This window comes from Eleutherodactylus coqui, chromosome 8 (assembly GCF_035609145.1).
Source record: "Eleutherodactylus coqui strain aEleCoq1 chromosome 8, aEleCoq1.hap1, whole genome shotgun sequence".
Classification (NCBI taxonomy): Eukaryota; Metazoa; Chordata; class Amphibia; order Anura; family Eleutherodactylidae; genus Eleutherodactylus; species Eleutherodactylus coqui.
Genome location: NC_089844.1, coordinates 104,801,066 through 104,818,402, shown reverse-complemented (window position 1 = coordinate 104,818,402; position 17,337 = coordinate 104,801,066). Strand labels below are relative to the sequence as shown.

At 42.3% G+C, this 17,337-nt stretch overlaps 1 protein-coding gene across 3 annotated transcripts in view; it reads right to left on the bottom strand.

Moving 5' to 3' along the window:
* Positions 1 to 17,337, bottom strand: part of METTL22 (methyltransferase 22, Kin17 lysine) — a 118,412-nt gene that overhangs the window by 33,997 nt on the left and 67,078 nt on the right. For all 3 annotated transcript variants that reach the window (XM_066576156.1, XM_066576157.1, XM_066576155.1), the window contains exon 7: positions 3,513 to 3,566. In XM_066576156.1, coding sequence (XP_066432253.1) covers positions 3,513 to 3,566 — 54 coding nt within the window. The remainder of the gene's footprint in view (positions 1 to 3,512; positions 3,567 to 17,337) is intronic.

Here is a 17,337-nt window from a genome sequence, read left to right as displayed (position 1 = left end):
AAAGGAATTAATCTAAGGGCAGACTAGCTGGGGCATATGGTCTTTTTCGATCATTAATTTTCAGTTTCTATATCCTGTGGATATATCATTATAGTTTGAGATGGGAATTCCTCTTTAATTTATAGTGTCAGTAAGGCGTCCCTGTCAAACAGCGCCAGCAGAGTCCTCCCTCATAAACAAAGCTGCACAGTTGTATTTACTGTAAATGGTTTCCAAACAGTGTTGCTTAATGCAATAACTTATCTGATTTTTGCAGACACCCCCCCCCAACTTTTCTTGAATATGATTTCTATTTCTCACCCTTTTGAGTTTTGTGAAAGCTCAGCATAGAGAATTACAGTCTTACTATCCTGACTGTGGTCTGTAAATTGCACAAGTATCAGTCATTGTTTGTATTTTCCAATCTCCTGCCCATGCTGATTTGTAATGTGGCTTGTAGCTGTGAAGCTTGTGCTACCTGCTGTTTGCACTCCGAGTCATCTCTCTCATTTCCTGGGAACCTTTCTGCTTTATGTGGGTGTACATTTAATACAACTGAGGCAAAGAGAAATATTAGCAGCAAGGAGAGGCTGGAGAATTGAATGCACACAAAAACAAGTGACTGAAGCAAGGATAAAAGAAAACAAAACAAGATGTGTTAAAGATCAACAGAAATTAGGAGGTAGTGTGTGAAAATATGACATCTTCATAGAGCGGTCCCTCAACATACAGTATTAATGGGATCTGGGATGACTACTGTAACTCTATGAAAAACTGGTAATTCGTTTTGAAGCCCCCAAACTGTCAACCAAAAGTAATATAAAATGAAGATAAAAGAAAATGCGCCTGGGAGCCGTAAATAACTTTCCATGTAGGAGGACAAGAGCTTCTTCTATGACCTGTATATTTCGTACAGTGGCCAGAAAAATAAAATGGAGCCATCCTCACCAGTGCCCAAAGGAGCAGCTAATCCTGGCAAGTGGAAAGAGCAGTAATGAACATGTCAAAAGGTTGGTTAGGACAGCGCCACTGTGGATAGGGCTAGATTGATTGCAGCCAGTTCCTCAAGGGGAAAAGCCTACAAGAATTGTTTACGCAGTTGCTGGTGGTGGGTGACACCCTGTCCCAAGGGACATCCTTGGACAGCTAATGCAAGGAGAGATTCTAGGGAATAAGAGAGCCCCAGATAGAAACTAACAGTGACGAGAAAAAACACTCCTGCAATCAGGGTGCCAAAGTACACCAAAGCACCAAACTAATATAAAGATGTAGAAGGCATTACAAGGACTTCTATGTGTAGTCAATAAGTGGAGATAGTAAGGAAATCGTGAATCCTTAGTAGTTGTGCTTTAAAAAGGAGCAGTTTTAGCTCTGAAACGCGTTGCACTCTATATTGCTTGTCAATAAATATTTATTTTCTATAAGTACTAAGGATTCACGATTTCCTTACTATCTCTACTTATTGACTACACATAGGAGTCCTTTTCAGAAGTAAGCCTTCTACATCTTTATATTAGTTTGGTGCTTTGGTGTACTTTGGCACCCTGAGCGCAGGAGTCTTTTTTCCAATCCAATCGGTGCATGCACTTCAGTAAAATGCCCATGTTATTGGCTGCATTTTCCTGCAAAGTGCATGTGTAGTAGATTTGGACCATCTGTGACCTTCAATAACAGATTAATGAGAACAAAGTTCCCATTAAAGCTGTTCACACAACTTGGGCCTCCTCTATCCCATTCCCTGGCCCAGCGGTCTACACAGCATGCTGAACAGAGTTCTTCTCCCCTCACTATGGTGCAAGTGAGCGAGATGCCAGCACTCCTCCCCGTGCGTGACGTCATAATGCTCTCCAGCGGGCAGGGAGGAGGATGCCGGCATGTAAATACACTGCTCAACCTGCCAGTATCGTGGGGGCAGGACATCCTGAGTAGCGGGTGGGTGCCATGATAGTAGTGCTGCATAGAGACAGGCGATGAGAAGGGTGGTTGTGAGGATTATTGAGGGTGATTTGGATAACCATGGCAGTCACTCCTATTTTATTCTGCCATTGGTGACCTTCTTTGTTGAATCTAGTTTCAATTTACAGTGGCCTCAGAAAGGTCATTGCACGTTGGAAATATTGTACCTTGAGGCCACCGTAAGTTGATGAATCATTGGACTTATACTGTTCTTTTAGCCCCATAAAGGGGTCAGTCATTTTGGTATCTAGAAGTAGAAACAATTTACAATTCATTCTACCTTCCTGGTAATCTCAAACACACATGTAATTTTATATTATTATGCACACACAGTATATTTACATAGTGGTGTTCAAAAGTCCAGCATCACGTCAGATTTTGAGGTTTTTATTACGTTTAAACCAAATTTAATTTCGAAAATCTAAATTTGGCAGCAATATTATATACAGTTTTGTTCCAAATGTTAAGAATAAAACAAGTGTGAAAAAAAATTAATTTATTTTATAACAATAACGAACAATGCCACAAAGAAAAACATCAGAGCATGTGAAAAACTGCCTACATGGTCAAAATAAACTACAAAGTACAATATGAAAACATTACTAATTAATTATCATTAATAAATTAGTAACCGATGATGGTCAATGGTTCAGGGGTGGTTGAGCACTAGGCTCATGAGCTCATGAGTACAAAGGGGTCCACTGTACAGTTAGTCCCCGACTTGCGAACAGGTTCCGTTCCGGGAGCCCGTTCGCAAGTCGAACAAATGGTTGTATGGAGGGGATCGCGGGTGGATCCCGCTCCATACAACGTCGGGCGCCGGCTGTTCTTACAGTGGGCACCCGGCGGCAGCAGTTCCGACGAGCCGTGGCGCTTGTCGGAACTGTTAACACTTTAAATACCGCTCTGACAGCGGTATTTAAAGTGTTAACAGTTCTGACGAGCGGCGCGGCTCGTCGGAACTGCTGCCGCCGGGTGCCCGCTGTAATAAACAGCCCGCACCCGACGTTCAGGGGGCCCGTACAGCGTCCCATGATGAGATCGCGGGACGCTGTGTGGTTGCTAGGCAGCCGGGGACCTCCTGAAAGGCCCCAGGGCTGCCTATGCAGAGTGCCTATCGAGCGCACGGCTTGCTAGGCGCTCTGCATAGACAGCCCTAGGGCCTTTCAGAAGGCCCCCGGCTGCCCAGCAACCGCGATCTGACCGGACAGGCTTCTATCAGGCTTGATAGAAGCCTGCCCGGTCCCTGCACAGTATGATGTAATGCCATAGCATTACATCATACTGTGCACGACAGATAGTTCGTATCTAGCGAAATTCGTAAGTCGAATGTTCGCAAGTCGGGGACTATCTGTATTGTTAGCAGTTATTAGACATTGGTCAGACTCTGCAGAGAATGTTGTATTAGCAGGTCCAGAAGTATTACTTATTATATAAGAAATAGGGAGTGTTTGAATGTAAGGCTTTAACACTACACGGCCTGATAATAACACCTACATACGGAGCTTTTAGCAAAATTGCAGTGAAGAATTATGCAATAAAAATGTTTCGGCAATTTGTGATAGAAAAAAAATTACCTCTACACAATTGATTCTTAAGCCAGTCTAGTTCCTTCACCTTCACTTGGCCACCTGTTTGAAAAAGAAAAATTGAAATTAGCAGGAAATGACTGGTCTTCAAACTTTGTAAATATTAAAATAAATTAGACACAACTTGAGAAAAATAAAGCTAAAGCAGAAAGAAGTAAAATATTGTGTACAAAAGAAGTTATTTCAGCCCTGCAGAAAAGTGCTTCCTCCATCTATTATACCATCTTGTCCACTATACGGTAATGCGTATCCACAACAGCAATAGGAGGAGGTGCGGTTCTATGAGAAAAACTCAGTTCTGTTCTTTTAGCACCTTTTTTTCCCCTCTAGTTTAATAAAAAATAATTAAATTGGTTGCCTATAGTTTTATATACATATTTTGCTCCTTTTAGGGGACAAAAACGTAAAGGGAGGACTGGGATCGGAACCAGAGACGAAATGCTGCCAGACAGAGACCAAAATTTGCAAGCTTGGAAGGATATCAGTTGCTGAAAGAGGGAGATTTAACCCCGAGAAGAGAGATCAGAGGAGTCCCTCAAGGAAGTCATCTCAATTAAGACCCATTTTTTATGTGAAGAAGTCCACCAGCTTTTCATTTGTCCAGAATTGCTCTCCTAATAATAACTTAACATCATGGGCCTTCATACTGCCTAGTTCAGTGATGGCGAACCTTTTAGAGCCCAAGTGCCCAAACTGCAACCCAAAACACACTTATTTATCGCAAATTGCCAACACTTCAGGGGGCGGGGCTTATCACGACGTATGATTTTACCCCCGTCGTTCTAAAAAGGACAGGGCCGCTTCAAAATAGGCAGCGTGCGGATTTTGACTGCTTTTTGGATGCGAAAATACTGCAGAAGTCCTCAGCGGAAACTTCCGTGGAAAATTCTTCAGCATTTCCACATCTAAACAGTAGTAAAAATCTGCACGCTGTCTATTTTGAAATAGCCCTGCCCATTTCCGCCACATGTAAACATTCCCCCCCCACGATAATAGTGACCCGAGCCCCAGCGATAATCGTGACACCCCCCCAGCGATAATGGTGACAGCACCCCAGCTATAAGAGCGACACCAACCCCCCAGGTATTACTAACACCCAGCCTCCCCCCCGCAGGTATAATAGTGAAACCCCACAGCGGCTCCCAGTATAATAGTGAGACCCCACAGCGGTCCCCAGTATATTAGTGAGACCCACAGTGGCCGCCAGTGTATTAGTGAGACCCCACAGCGGCCCTCAGTATATTAGCGAGACCCCACAGCGGCCTCCAGTATATTAGTGAGACCCCACAGCGGCCCCCAGTATATTAGTGAGACCCCACAGCGGCCCCCAGTATATTAGTGAGACCCCACAGCGGCCCCCAGTATATTAGTGAGACCCCACAGCGGCCCCCAGTTTAATAGGGAGACCCCACAGCGGCTCCCAGTGTATTAGTGACACCCCACAGTGGACCCCATTGTATTAGTGACACCCCACAGCGGCCCCCAGTGTATTATTGACACCTCACAGCGGCTGCAGCCCACAGTGTATTAGTGACGCCTCACAGCGGCTCCGCCCCCCCAAGACTCACATACTTACCCCCTTCTCCTCCTCCTGGAAGCTCCACTCCTCTTCTGCTCGGCAATAATTCCAGCACACACTGTGACGTCAGTGTGCTGCCGGACAACTCCTCCCCCTGCTCTCGCGGAACCTAAGAGGAGATATCGGAGGAGGATCCCAGCTGCACACTGACATCACAGTGCGTTCCGGGATCAGCGCGGCTAGCAGCGCTGTGAGTGAATACTGGCAGGGGAGCCCCACAAGAATGAAGGAGCAGTGTATTGTGTCCAAAAACAGGACAGACTGGTTTATTGACCAGCAGAAGACATCTCAAGGGCTCGATATACGGCTGCATAGCAAAAAGGAATAGCTTTGTGTTAAAGGACAGGGAATGACTGGAGAGAAACAGGAAGTATTTCTTCTGGACAGCAACTCAAGAATGAATAGAGTATGCTCAAGGGAAGCTCTTCCTTGGTGATTGAGCTCACAGCTACCTCCAAAATACCTTCCTATGAGAATGACTTATCAGCACACAAAGTGTTGTAAATGTACCCAGATGTCTCAGCTGCCGGTGTTTGAAACTTATATAAATTTTTACCTGCCAAAAATAAAGCAGATGTCCTTGGATTCACACACACAATACAATGCGTGTTTGTCTTTGGCTTTTCCAAGGCTTGTATTAATCATATTTAATATGGCACCCACAGTATATCGCATAGCGAAAATTGCGCTAACAACGGTAATAAGCAGAGAGCAGTCAATCAATGGTTGAAGGGCAGGGAGGGAGTAGCAAGGCTATAGCTCATAAATATCCAGGACTACTTTTAGTAGTCCTCTATGCATGTGCTGCTACTGATAAAAGGCAAGTTTCTCCAAAACTACAGAACAGATACAATAGACATCACTGTAATCAGGCACTGCCTTATGCTGCCCTCAGAGAGGGGTACAAAAAGATGGTGACGGTCTTTTTTAAGTTATAAAGAGACAAGAAATAAATTGCGTTAGCAATTTCTTGAGGGTGAGTAATTTTATTCCCTCCACAATCTAGAAGAAATCTAATTCTCTCCTTGGATTTAAGACTCTTAAGCCGTTTAGCCAGCAACTGCCCAGTATGGTTATCATGAGCGTAGAATTGCATGTTCAATTTCTGAAAAGTAATATATCATGCCTTCACAATAGGCTCTGAAGCTTGGCACGCAAATTAAATATCTCTTCAGTTTTATGAGGCATAGCGTTGAATTTATTTAGAGATAATGGTGTTGACTTGAGAGATCAGGAGAGTGAACTCCTCTTCCCTCTTCCTTTTGGCCCTGGAGCAATATTTTAGAAATAAGCCTCTCGTCTAAGCTTTGTAGACATTCCACACTGAAAAAACACTAGAAACTAAAGAAGAATTAATGCAAAAAAATGTTTCTAACTCAATTTACAGAATAGATTTGCATTCTGGCTGCAAGGGAATATAGTCATTAAGTCTCCTAGGAAAGGAAGGAGAATGAGGAAACATCTCATGTAATAACAAGGATATTGGGGCATGATCAGACCAGGTATTGGTTCCCATCTCAGTCGATATAAACCTCCCCCAACCCCTTGTCATGAAAGAAAAACAAATCAATTATTGAATATGAATAATGAGGCTAAGATAGAAAGGTATAATGTCTTGGGACCATGACGACAGCACCAAGCATCACGTAGTTCCTCTATTAAAAGCGGAACAATAGAAGAGGGTCATCTGAATCTGGAGGAGGAATCCAAAGATGGATCCAGGACTGAGTTAAAGTTACCACCAATTATCAAAGTGCCTTTTTGGATCTTAGTAATTTCTTTCAGAACATGTGTAAAGAATCTAGCTTGCGATTTAGGAGAAAATTATACATTTACTAAAGTAAAAGAGGCGTTGTTAATCTCGTAAACTAGAATCATAACATGACTCAGGGAATCTAGGTACAAGTTCTGCTCAGAGAATGATACAAAGTTGCTCCTCCTTTTTCCTATGAGGGTCAGAAGTAAAAAAAAAAATAGGGGGACTTTAGGGTGTTAATCCCTTATAAAATATGTTTTCTGAGCAAAAAACACATCACTGTGTAATTTGAGGGCTAAATGTCAAATTAAACTGTTCACACCCATAACATCTAAGGAGGAAACCGTAATGGGCATAATGTGTTAAGTAAATAGGGATATTGTGATGTCTTCACAGCAAATTGAGGTTGGTGGACACAGAGTGAGGAAAGACCTCTCAAAAAGATAAAAGAAACAAAAATAACAGCGAAACAAGTAAAAAAAACCAGCAAGCAATATAATAACGCTCAACCAGTGTATACAGCACGAAATGTGAATAATAATTGGGGGTATTAACATAGCCAAACATCTTGAATAGCTTCATAATATAAATATGCATGAAAAGGTGAAAAAATATTAACACTGCCATTAAGGTGATGAGGATAGGTCATCAGTAGTATTCTTCCTGGAAAACCCCTTTAAGAGTAGAGACCCTTTTTGCCAACCGAGGACCACTCTTGTGTGACACGAAGTGGGGACCTGCTTGATAGAGGAGGGTATGGTTTGGTCACAGGAATATTCCATGTCTTTGGAAGGGACAAGCTATCGGCCACAGATGCTGCAACATAGGAGGCTCTATTTCTTGAGTTAAGAAGCTTGGTGGGGAAGCCCCATTTATACTTAAAGGGGTTGTCTCGCGAAAGCAAGTGGGGTTATACACTTCTGTATGGCCATATTAATGCACTTTGTAACATACATCGTGCATTAAATATGAGCCATACAGAAGTTATTCACTTACCTGCTCCGTTGCTAGCGTCCACGTCTCCATGGCTCCGTCTAATTTCGCTGTCTTCTTGCTTTTTTAGATGCGCTTGCGCTGTGCGGTCTTCTCCCCTTCTGCTCGGTCCAGGCACGAGCGGCGTTCTGGCTCCGCCCCCTTCTACGCATCATCGCGTAGCTTCGCCCCGTCACGTGTGCCGATTCCAGCCAATCAGGAGGCTGGAATCGGCAATGGAACGCACAGAGCCCATGGTGCACCATGGGAGAAGACCCGCGGTGCACCATGGGAGAAAACCGCAGTGCATCCCTGGGAAAGGACCGGCGGCCATCTTAGGGAGATTTTTTAAAGTCCTTATTTCGACGGATCGGTGAGTAGCAAACGGTTTAAAAACCGCTTTAATTTGCTATTTAATGCCAGGGGGTGACAGGGGGAATGGGGTAAGGTAAAATTTTGAGGTTTGCCACGAGACAACCCCTTTAATGGTGGCACCATGAGGGTCAGAGGTGACTTGAGAGAACTGTCTACAGAGTTGGAAAATCGCTGAAGAAAGATGTGGAAACATCAATATTGTGTAGCATGACAGAGATCCTCTTCCTTCAGCTAAGAGTTTCTCCTTAGTCTGATAAAAGGGAATTCGGTCCAAGACATCCCTTGGAGCATTTTCTGGGGCAGAGCGAGTTTTAGGGATCCTATGAGCTCTATCAAGGCTATACTCCAATGGGGATAGGGATGGAAGCAGAGTTTGAAAAAGCTTGAGTAAATATTGAGGAAGATCAGATGGCAACTACAAATTTTAGAAAACCTCAAAATTTGATATTATTTCTCCTTGACCTGTCCTCAAGGTCTATAACATTTACACAAATGAGAGACTTAATTTCCAGAGTGTTATGAGTAGACGAACTCGTTATGTGCGGTGGAAAATTCATCCATTATGTGCTGTACAGGTGTCAACATTATCAATATTAGACTGTAGTTGGCAAGAAATCTTATATATATCTCACGAGATATATCTGTTGGAAGTGACAAGAGCAGCTCCTTCAATGAGTTAGTAGGTAAAGCACTATCTGTACTTTGATGAGATTGCAAGTCGCAAGAGACGTTCTCCATGTTTAAAGCATCGGAAATAACAGTATGGGATCCTTTTTCAGAGGAAGGCCCTCTACAGATGAGGGAGCTTGTAAGGAGGCAGGAACTCCTCTTTTATTAACTTCTCAGGCAGTGAGAGTGTGTTCTTCTGTCCCAGGTGAGGAAGATCTGGTAGTGGATTGCTGAAAAGGAGAATAACGTTCTTGGGAAACTGCTGCAACGTGGTCTAGTTCAGGGCTGTGATCATAAGTCCCACTAGCACTGGAAGTCAGTTAGGGAAAAGTCTGTAAACGTCCTTGGGTCTGTGGATTTAATGCATTTCTGACCCATTATTGCCTGGGGTTAGCAGACTCTGCATAAAATGGCAATGCTTCTGATGATGAAAACATAAGAGTAGCAGTGGCCTCAAATGGTAGTGTTTTGAGCCCCTATGGAGCTACATATGGTCAGGCATGCAAGTTTCAGTCGACCATGGCTTTATGTAACTTTAAGGTATTGGTATAGAAAACAGGCCGTAATTAATGTAGATGTCCACTAGGTAGAGGCAAAGGCATGTTATCAGTGCAGATGAGAAAATATGGAACTGTGTTGCAGAAAACGTCAGACAGCCAAACAGAAAAACATAAGTAGTAGTCCAGTACTGAAATACTGGTGGATGGTCCCTTTAAATCAGATGTTGTAGGCAGACAAAATATATAGCTGGAGTATGCAATAGCAATTGTAGAGAATATTTAGAACAGTGAGTGATCTCAGTCAAAACAATCACTAAAGCATAGGGGCGGGTCTATAGAGATATGACTGACCCTCTGCCCAGTATTTTAAACAGGAGAAGGGCTTAATAAACTGTACCTGGGACAAGTGTCGCCCACGAAGCAGGGCCCTTTTACACACAATAAATTTCATCCAAAACTACTGAAAGTTAGCGATCATCTTTACGTGTAAACGTGGGCAACCAAGCATTTTTCGCTGACTTTTAGAGAACCAGTCAGAGTCATCGTTTCCTGGAGGTGGGGTTTATGAACCCGTAACCAGGAAGCGATGTGCTGAGGACTGCAAGCAAGTGTGCCGAAGCGATTGAGACCAGCGGGAGGACCCGGACCGCACCGGCTAGGTAATTTATTGTTTGTTTTTTTTTCATGTAATGCAGTTAGGGGTTATTTTCAGGGTAGGGCTTATATTTGAAGCCTCACCCGAAAATACTAAAAAATTAGGGAAGTGCTTTCTAATGTTAAAGTCGCATCCAATTGCATGAAAACACATGATTTTGTGCAATGCAATACAAACAAAAGCTCCATAGGGAAACATGGGCTACAAAAAATAAAATCACAAATCACGGCTGTGAAGAGCATGCAGCGACTTCTTTTTCTCGAAACCTCGCATCAGAGAAAACATTGCGAATGTGAAGGAACCCATTGGAAAGCATAGGATTTACACACATGCTACTTGTAGCACAATCGCATTGCGTGAAAATCGGTTGATTCTCTCGCCTGTCTGAAAGCAGCCATAGTAAGATATTTTGGGTGGCTTCTGTTATATTTGGTGGCCTATAGAAAACCCCTTTGAGGATTTTATTATTTTTGTTCCCTCCATGTATTTTTACCCATAGAGACTCCGCCTGTTCATTACCCTCACATATATCACCATGTAGTGTGGGCTTTAAACATGACTTTACACATGTCCACACACACACACTATATATATATATATATATATATATATATATATATATATATATATATATATATACACATACATATATATATATATACATACATACATACATTTACACACACACACACACACACACACACACACACACACACACACACACCCCTCTTCTGATCTATTCCATTTAACCCATTAAGGATCAGGCGCGGCAAATATACGGCGCCTGTTCATGGGCTTAAAACCCCGCCGATAGTAAAATTACGGTAGCATTTTAAGCCTCCTGCTCTGCAGTCAATCAGAGACAGGACAGGTTATCAGCCGTTAGTAGATTTCACTCCTCGCGCTCCCCCGCCTCTCTCCACTGACTTACCATAGCAGCCGTTCAATACTGAATGGCTGCTATTTACAGTGAACGATGATCCTCAGCTCATTGTTCATCGTTTGCCCGATATTCGTCCCGTCTAAATGAGCCCTTAGCTATAAGACCACCGGAAGTTGTTATAAAACACAAATAAATACATTCAAATAAAAATAAAGCAGAGAGTCTACCCGATTTTAAATTACATACACTAAAAACAACCACACGTCACCACAATCCGAAAGTCACTCTACTGTTTGATTTAAATAACTCTAGTTCTTTCTGGGCCTGCAGTTCAGTCCTGATTACTTGAACAGGGCTGAGTTTCAATGCCAGACACACTATGGATAGTATTGGCACTGTTTTGGGGGGAAAAAAACTTACTTTTGGGTCTGTGACTTATTTTGTAATTTGAGCAGGCTGCTAGTTTGGCTTTTTTTTCTAGTGTTTTTGAATAATCACGCTCTGAAACTCTCCACAGTGTTGCTATGAAAATCGCAGTGTCGGCGTCCATGAGCGGAGGATCATAGCTATTCTCCGGTCGCGGATTTAAATTGCAACATGCTGCGATTCTCTACGGCGAGCCTATCTATAAGACAGGCTCACCGCTAGCAATATTCCGCCTCGGCCGTGGATAGGGGGCCAAACTGTTTTCATATTTCATACAACAAAAAATATAATTTGTCTATTTTCCTCCTGGCTACTCTGTGGGCTCACGATGCCTAGATAATGATGTCACTGGCCAGGTAAGAGATTCTATTTTTTAGGTAATATCCACATATTATATGTTTGCCATAGGCAATTCCATTATGGAGTTTTTGGATAGTCTATGCAGATTTATGTGCACCTTCTTTAAAGAATTCACAATGGATTTGGCTATGGCACATGACCTTACAGAAGAAAAAAAAATCTCTGATATGAGCAATGACATCATGATATGGGTATTGTAAGAGTAACCAAGAGTGAAAACCACAAACACAGATATGAAATACCCCATCCATATGCACTGCCAGCAGAATGGGGATTCTATCAGTATTTAAACACGAAACCCATGCTTAAAGCGACCTTCCAGTTTTGGGGCAAAATTCTATCATAGTACCAGTGGGTGGAGGAAGTATACTACCTGTACTTGATTTTCTTGCCCATACCTTCTTTTAGTTCTGCTTTCTGTTTTCTGGTGGCCAATATGGCCACTGCCATTCTAAGACTACCTAATCACTTGTAGTACATTGGTAGTGTTAGGACTACCAATGCACTATTCCTGCTCTGCCATTGGCCAGCGTTTTAATGTGATCAGTGCAGACCAATCACAGAGCAGTGCATAGTGTTGTAGGAAAATGGTGGCAACCATCTTGGCCAACTGAAAATGCTGAGAGGATCAAGTACAGGTAATATAATTCCCTCCTTCCTCCGGTTGAGGGAGGGAACTTTATCCTAAAATCAGAGGGTTACTTTAAAGTCTAATAAAAAACTTGGCGTGTAAACATGGACTTACAGGCTACTGGTACTCAGAAAATCGTCAATTTACAGATAAAAATACATAATATATAGGTTATGTAATCCTTTAAGTCTTCCAGTATTATGTACACACTACCGCTTTACCGCTATTATGGCTTATTAATATCTGCACTGCCCATATTCAAGGATCACTACTTCTATTACCACAGACTCCAGGAAAAGAGCTCAAAAGGCAAAACAATAAATCCTTCCAAGTACTTTTAATGAATGTTCCGCACTCTCTGTTCAAGATTTAATAAAAGCTATAGTTAGCACTTAGCCATGTTGTTCTGGAGGGTTAGGACTTCTAAATCATCCGTAGATGATCCAGAAACAAGACTTATGCTTGAATATTGCCTCTGAATTGTTAATAAATCATATGAACTTGCTGTTCCATACTAATAATTTATAAAGGTATGAAACTGATCAGAGTCTACTGAAGGACTGCTTTTCATAAAAGTCTGTGGATGAAACCGCTCATCTAAAATACATAAAGCGTTGGGGTATTTGCCCTGGCATGTGTTGTTAACAGATGGCCTGGAAACAATTCCTATTCCCTAATATCCTGATTTACATGTGAGTCAACAATGCCAACTGGCCCTGCTCGTCCTTCTCAATATGACCTCCAGTATATTTGTACAACCTTTCCATATTCTTTTTCACTCCTAAGACAGGCTGCTGGTGAAATGCACTGGTAATATACTTCTTACTTTATTACAAATTAAGCTACGAGGTCTGAAAGGACGCAATGGATGAAGGGTGGTCCCCTGATAGGGACCTCATGGACCCAGCTTGTCCAAGAATGACACAGAGAGGAAATGTATGGTCATGCAAACTGGTGAGAACATCTGATTGCCGGGGGTTCCAGAATCCAGAGCCACACAATTCACTAAACCAGGAGGGGGACGGCTTATTCTATAGGGCTTATGTTATATTTTCTAAGATTGCACTTTTTATTGCAGGATTTAACAAAATGATATCCCTCGTATCTTTTCTCATGACTCATTATGAAGGAAACACAACAACCCGAGGCATGACTTTCTTAAACTTGCCATCTCAAACTTATAAAATATACAAAAACTTAAACTAGTTGGCAGTGCCATCTACTTGTGCTCTGCAGGAAAAAAAAAAAAAGAGTGAAGCCCTTGCGGGTTATTTGCCGCAAAACAGATAAAACTTTAGCCCTCAGATTGAACAAAAGGTCAATTTGCAGAGAATCTCTCATAAAGCTGCATACTACACCAGCAGATCCGTTATTTCAGAAAGGTTAAAAGTGATAGATTAATATATGCAGGTTTGAAGCATTTTATTTCTTCATACACACACACTAAAAAGAACAATAAAAGACAATTCTTACAAAATTAAAGGGAACCTGTCATGACTTTTGGCTCTTTAAACTAGGTTATGGGGCTCAAAGGTCATGGAAAGGGGGTGTATGGATAGCAGTGTTTTATACTCACTGGACACCTTGTTCCTGCACTGTGTCCCCCAGAAATCTGCATGTGCCAGCAGCATGACTTTTTTTTTAGTCCGCTCTGTGAGAGCCTCCCATACATCTCCATGGGAGTGTGTGTGCACAGAGCAGACTGAAAAGAGTCACCCTGCTGGCCTGTGTGGACTTTGAAGGGGCACAGCGCAAAAAAGGGATGTATAAAACACTGCTCTCTGGACACCCCATTCCTTGCCCTTTGAGTTCCATAACGTAATTTATGGGGCTCAGAGGTCATAACAGGCTCCCTTTAAACCTAATTAGATATCATTCTGGCATTCCATCTTTCCTTTACAGCCTTCACCATGTAGGATAAATATTGTGATATTTTAATAGTCAGAACTTTTATGCACACAGCAATACCAAATAAGTGTTTATAGGGGGGTTGATAGTTTACATTTTTATGGGAAAAGGGGTAAAGTTTTTTATTTAACTTTTTATTTTGTAATTTTTTTCATTGTTAAACTTTATTACATTTTTTTCCATACACTTTCATTTAGTCCCCACGGGGAACTTGAGATTATTTGATCACTTGTACTATATACTGCAATACTTCAGTATTGCAGTATATAGTGATTTTTAATGTTGCCTGCCAGGCATCTATGCATCAAGGAAATAACTGCAGCTGTCAGAAGCACCTGATAGTTGCCGTGTTTGGGGAAGACTTGCCTCTGAACCCACTCTATACAACTTTCATAACCGCGTGACGTAAATTTACTGGCAGCAGTTGTGAAGGGGTTAAACAGATGAACAGACAGCAAAAACAATCAAGAAGAGGCAATGGAATCTCAGAATGAAAACATCAGTCTACCTAACAGTAAAAAAAAGAAAATATAAATAACTTTAGTTTTCTTTTTTTGTTCAGAAATTCGCCTTACCGACATTCCTATCAGTATATATCTGTTAAAATAGCTATTTTCAAAAGGTGGAATGAACTCTAAACCATTTTATGAATAAAGCTGCTTCGTTCTAAGAAATTACTTTTTAAAACACAACGGGGCAGATTCATTAAACCCAGCTAATGGGTAGATAGGGTAAACTTAAAGGGGTTGTTTCACGCCGAAACGGTTTTTTTTTTTATTCAATAGGCCCCCCCGTTCGGCGCGAGACAAACCCAAGGGATGGGTTAAAAAAAAAAAAAAAGTTTATTACTTACCCGAATCCCCGCGCTGCGGCGACTTCTTTCTTCCTTTACCAAGATGGCCGCCGGGATTTTCACCCACGATGCACCGCGGGTCTTCTCCCATGGTGCACCGTGGGCTCTGTGCGGTCCATTGCCGATTCCAGCCTCCTGATTGGCTGGAATCGGCGCACGTGACTGGGCGGAGCTACGATGACCAGCTCTCCGGCATGAGCGGCCCCATTCACCAGGGAGAAGACCGGACTGCGCAAGCGCGTCTAAAAACGCCAGAAGACAGCGAATTTAGACGGATCCATGGCGACGGGGACGCTAGCAACGGAGCAGGTAAGTGAATAACTTCTGTATGGCTCATAATTAATGCAAGCTGTATATTACAAAGTGCATTAATATGGCCATACAGAAGTGTATAACCCCACTTGATTTCACGAGACAACCCCTTTAAACTAAACAGGTTTAACCCCTTGAATGGCGGGTTTCTTACCAACCAATCATTTAATTTCAACTAATTTTCCAGTCGCGTTCCAAGAGCCATAACTTTTTCATTTTTCCATTTACACAGCCATACAAGGGCTTGTTTTTTGCGGGTCAAGTTGTACTTTTTGATGGCATCATTTTTAAGTTTATATAATGTATTGCATAACTTTTGTAAAAAAAATTGTAGGGAGATTGGGGGGAAAAAAAAGAAATTCTGCCATTTGTTTTCTGGATTTTATTTTCATGGTGTTCAGCGTTCAGAATACATAATATGATAACCTTATTCTATGAGTCAACACGATTCCAGCGATACCAAGTTTATACAGTTTTTTTATGTTTTGCTATGTTTGTACATTTAAAACATTTTTTTTTCTTAAAAGGTTTGCTTTTGTGTCGCAACATTCCAAGAGCCGTATTAATTTTATTTTTCCATTGCCAGAGCCCCAGAACTCTAGTCTTCATTTATCTAATTTTTAGGAACATGTAACAGCTGATCGTGGCTATTAACCCTTTAAATGCCGCTGTCAATTCTGACAGCGGCATTTAAGTCCCCGGAACGATATTCGGGGATCCTACTACTGCAGGAGTGATCAAAGCATCGCTAGTTGTGGTCCCACAGGGATGCAGATCATATTGCGGGGGGTCCGATGGTGACAGCCCTTTACATGCTGCAGTCGCACAGACCGCGGCATGTAAAGGGTTAGGGTGCCCACCCACTAGCGTTTTTTTACTGCGAAATTCGCAGCGTTTTTTTTTTTCTGCAGGGGTCTTTGGGCTATGGGACATGCAAAGCTAAAATCGCGATCGCGCAAAATCGCAATATCGCGGTAAATCGTGATTTTGCGCGATCGCGATTTTTACATTACAAGTCCCATAGACCCCCTGCAGAAAAAAAAAACCTGCGAATTTCGCAGTGAAAAAAAACGCCAGTGGGTGGGCGCCCTTAAACAGCAGAGATCAGAGGTTTTCTCCATTCTCTGCTGTAAGAGCTGGTACCTGGATATCATCTGACAGCCGATCACCAGCTCTCCCTGCCACAGGGACCATCGGCCGGCTTCTGACAAGCCGATGGTCTTTGTGGCAACGTGTATACAGTGCAGGAGTTCCAAAAAAGAAGTGGGAAGTTTCCGGCAGATCGGTTATATCTTCCCACTTCTTTTTTTAAAGTCCTGCACTGTTCTGTGTGGGGCTGTGCAGCCGGGGTGTGTGCAGAACACAATGCCACAGCTTGTGGCATTGTGTTCTGCACAGTTTCATAGTGAAACATAGCCTGGTAATCTTCCGGGCTATATCGCTATAGGTAGTGGAGCTAGGCCTGGAAAATTTCCGGCGTGCCACAAAAGGGGTTAATAGTTATGTTTATTACAGTGGCTCAGTAAGAAGATACCTCAAAAGCGTCTAGCCTAAATTTATACACGTATTACTGTAGTTGGCTTAGTTTTATGCCAGTTTTTGTACTAAAATTTTGGCACACAAGTTCACATTTAGGCCACGCCCCACATCCCAAGATGCTACAGCCCCTCCAGAAGATCCATCCCGCTTTAGATGGTGGGAAAACAAGTGTCTAGTGAAGTCATAGGCATGGGGCGATGTGTACAAGACAGCTTTCTGGTGTGATTTGCTCCAGATGACTGGTGCATCTTCAATATTAAATCTGCCCCAAGTTGTTTCCATTTTATATTCCATTTTTAAATACAATTACATTAGAGATATATAAGTGTCCCTGGGCATAGCAATGGTAACCAGAATGAAAATATCCATTGCGTCCACTGCTACCTCCATTCAGA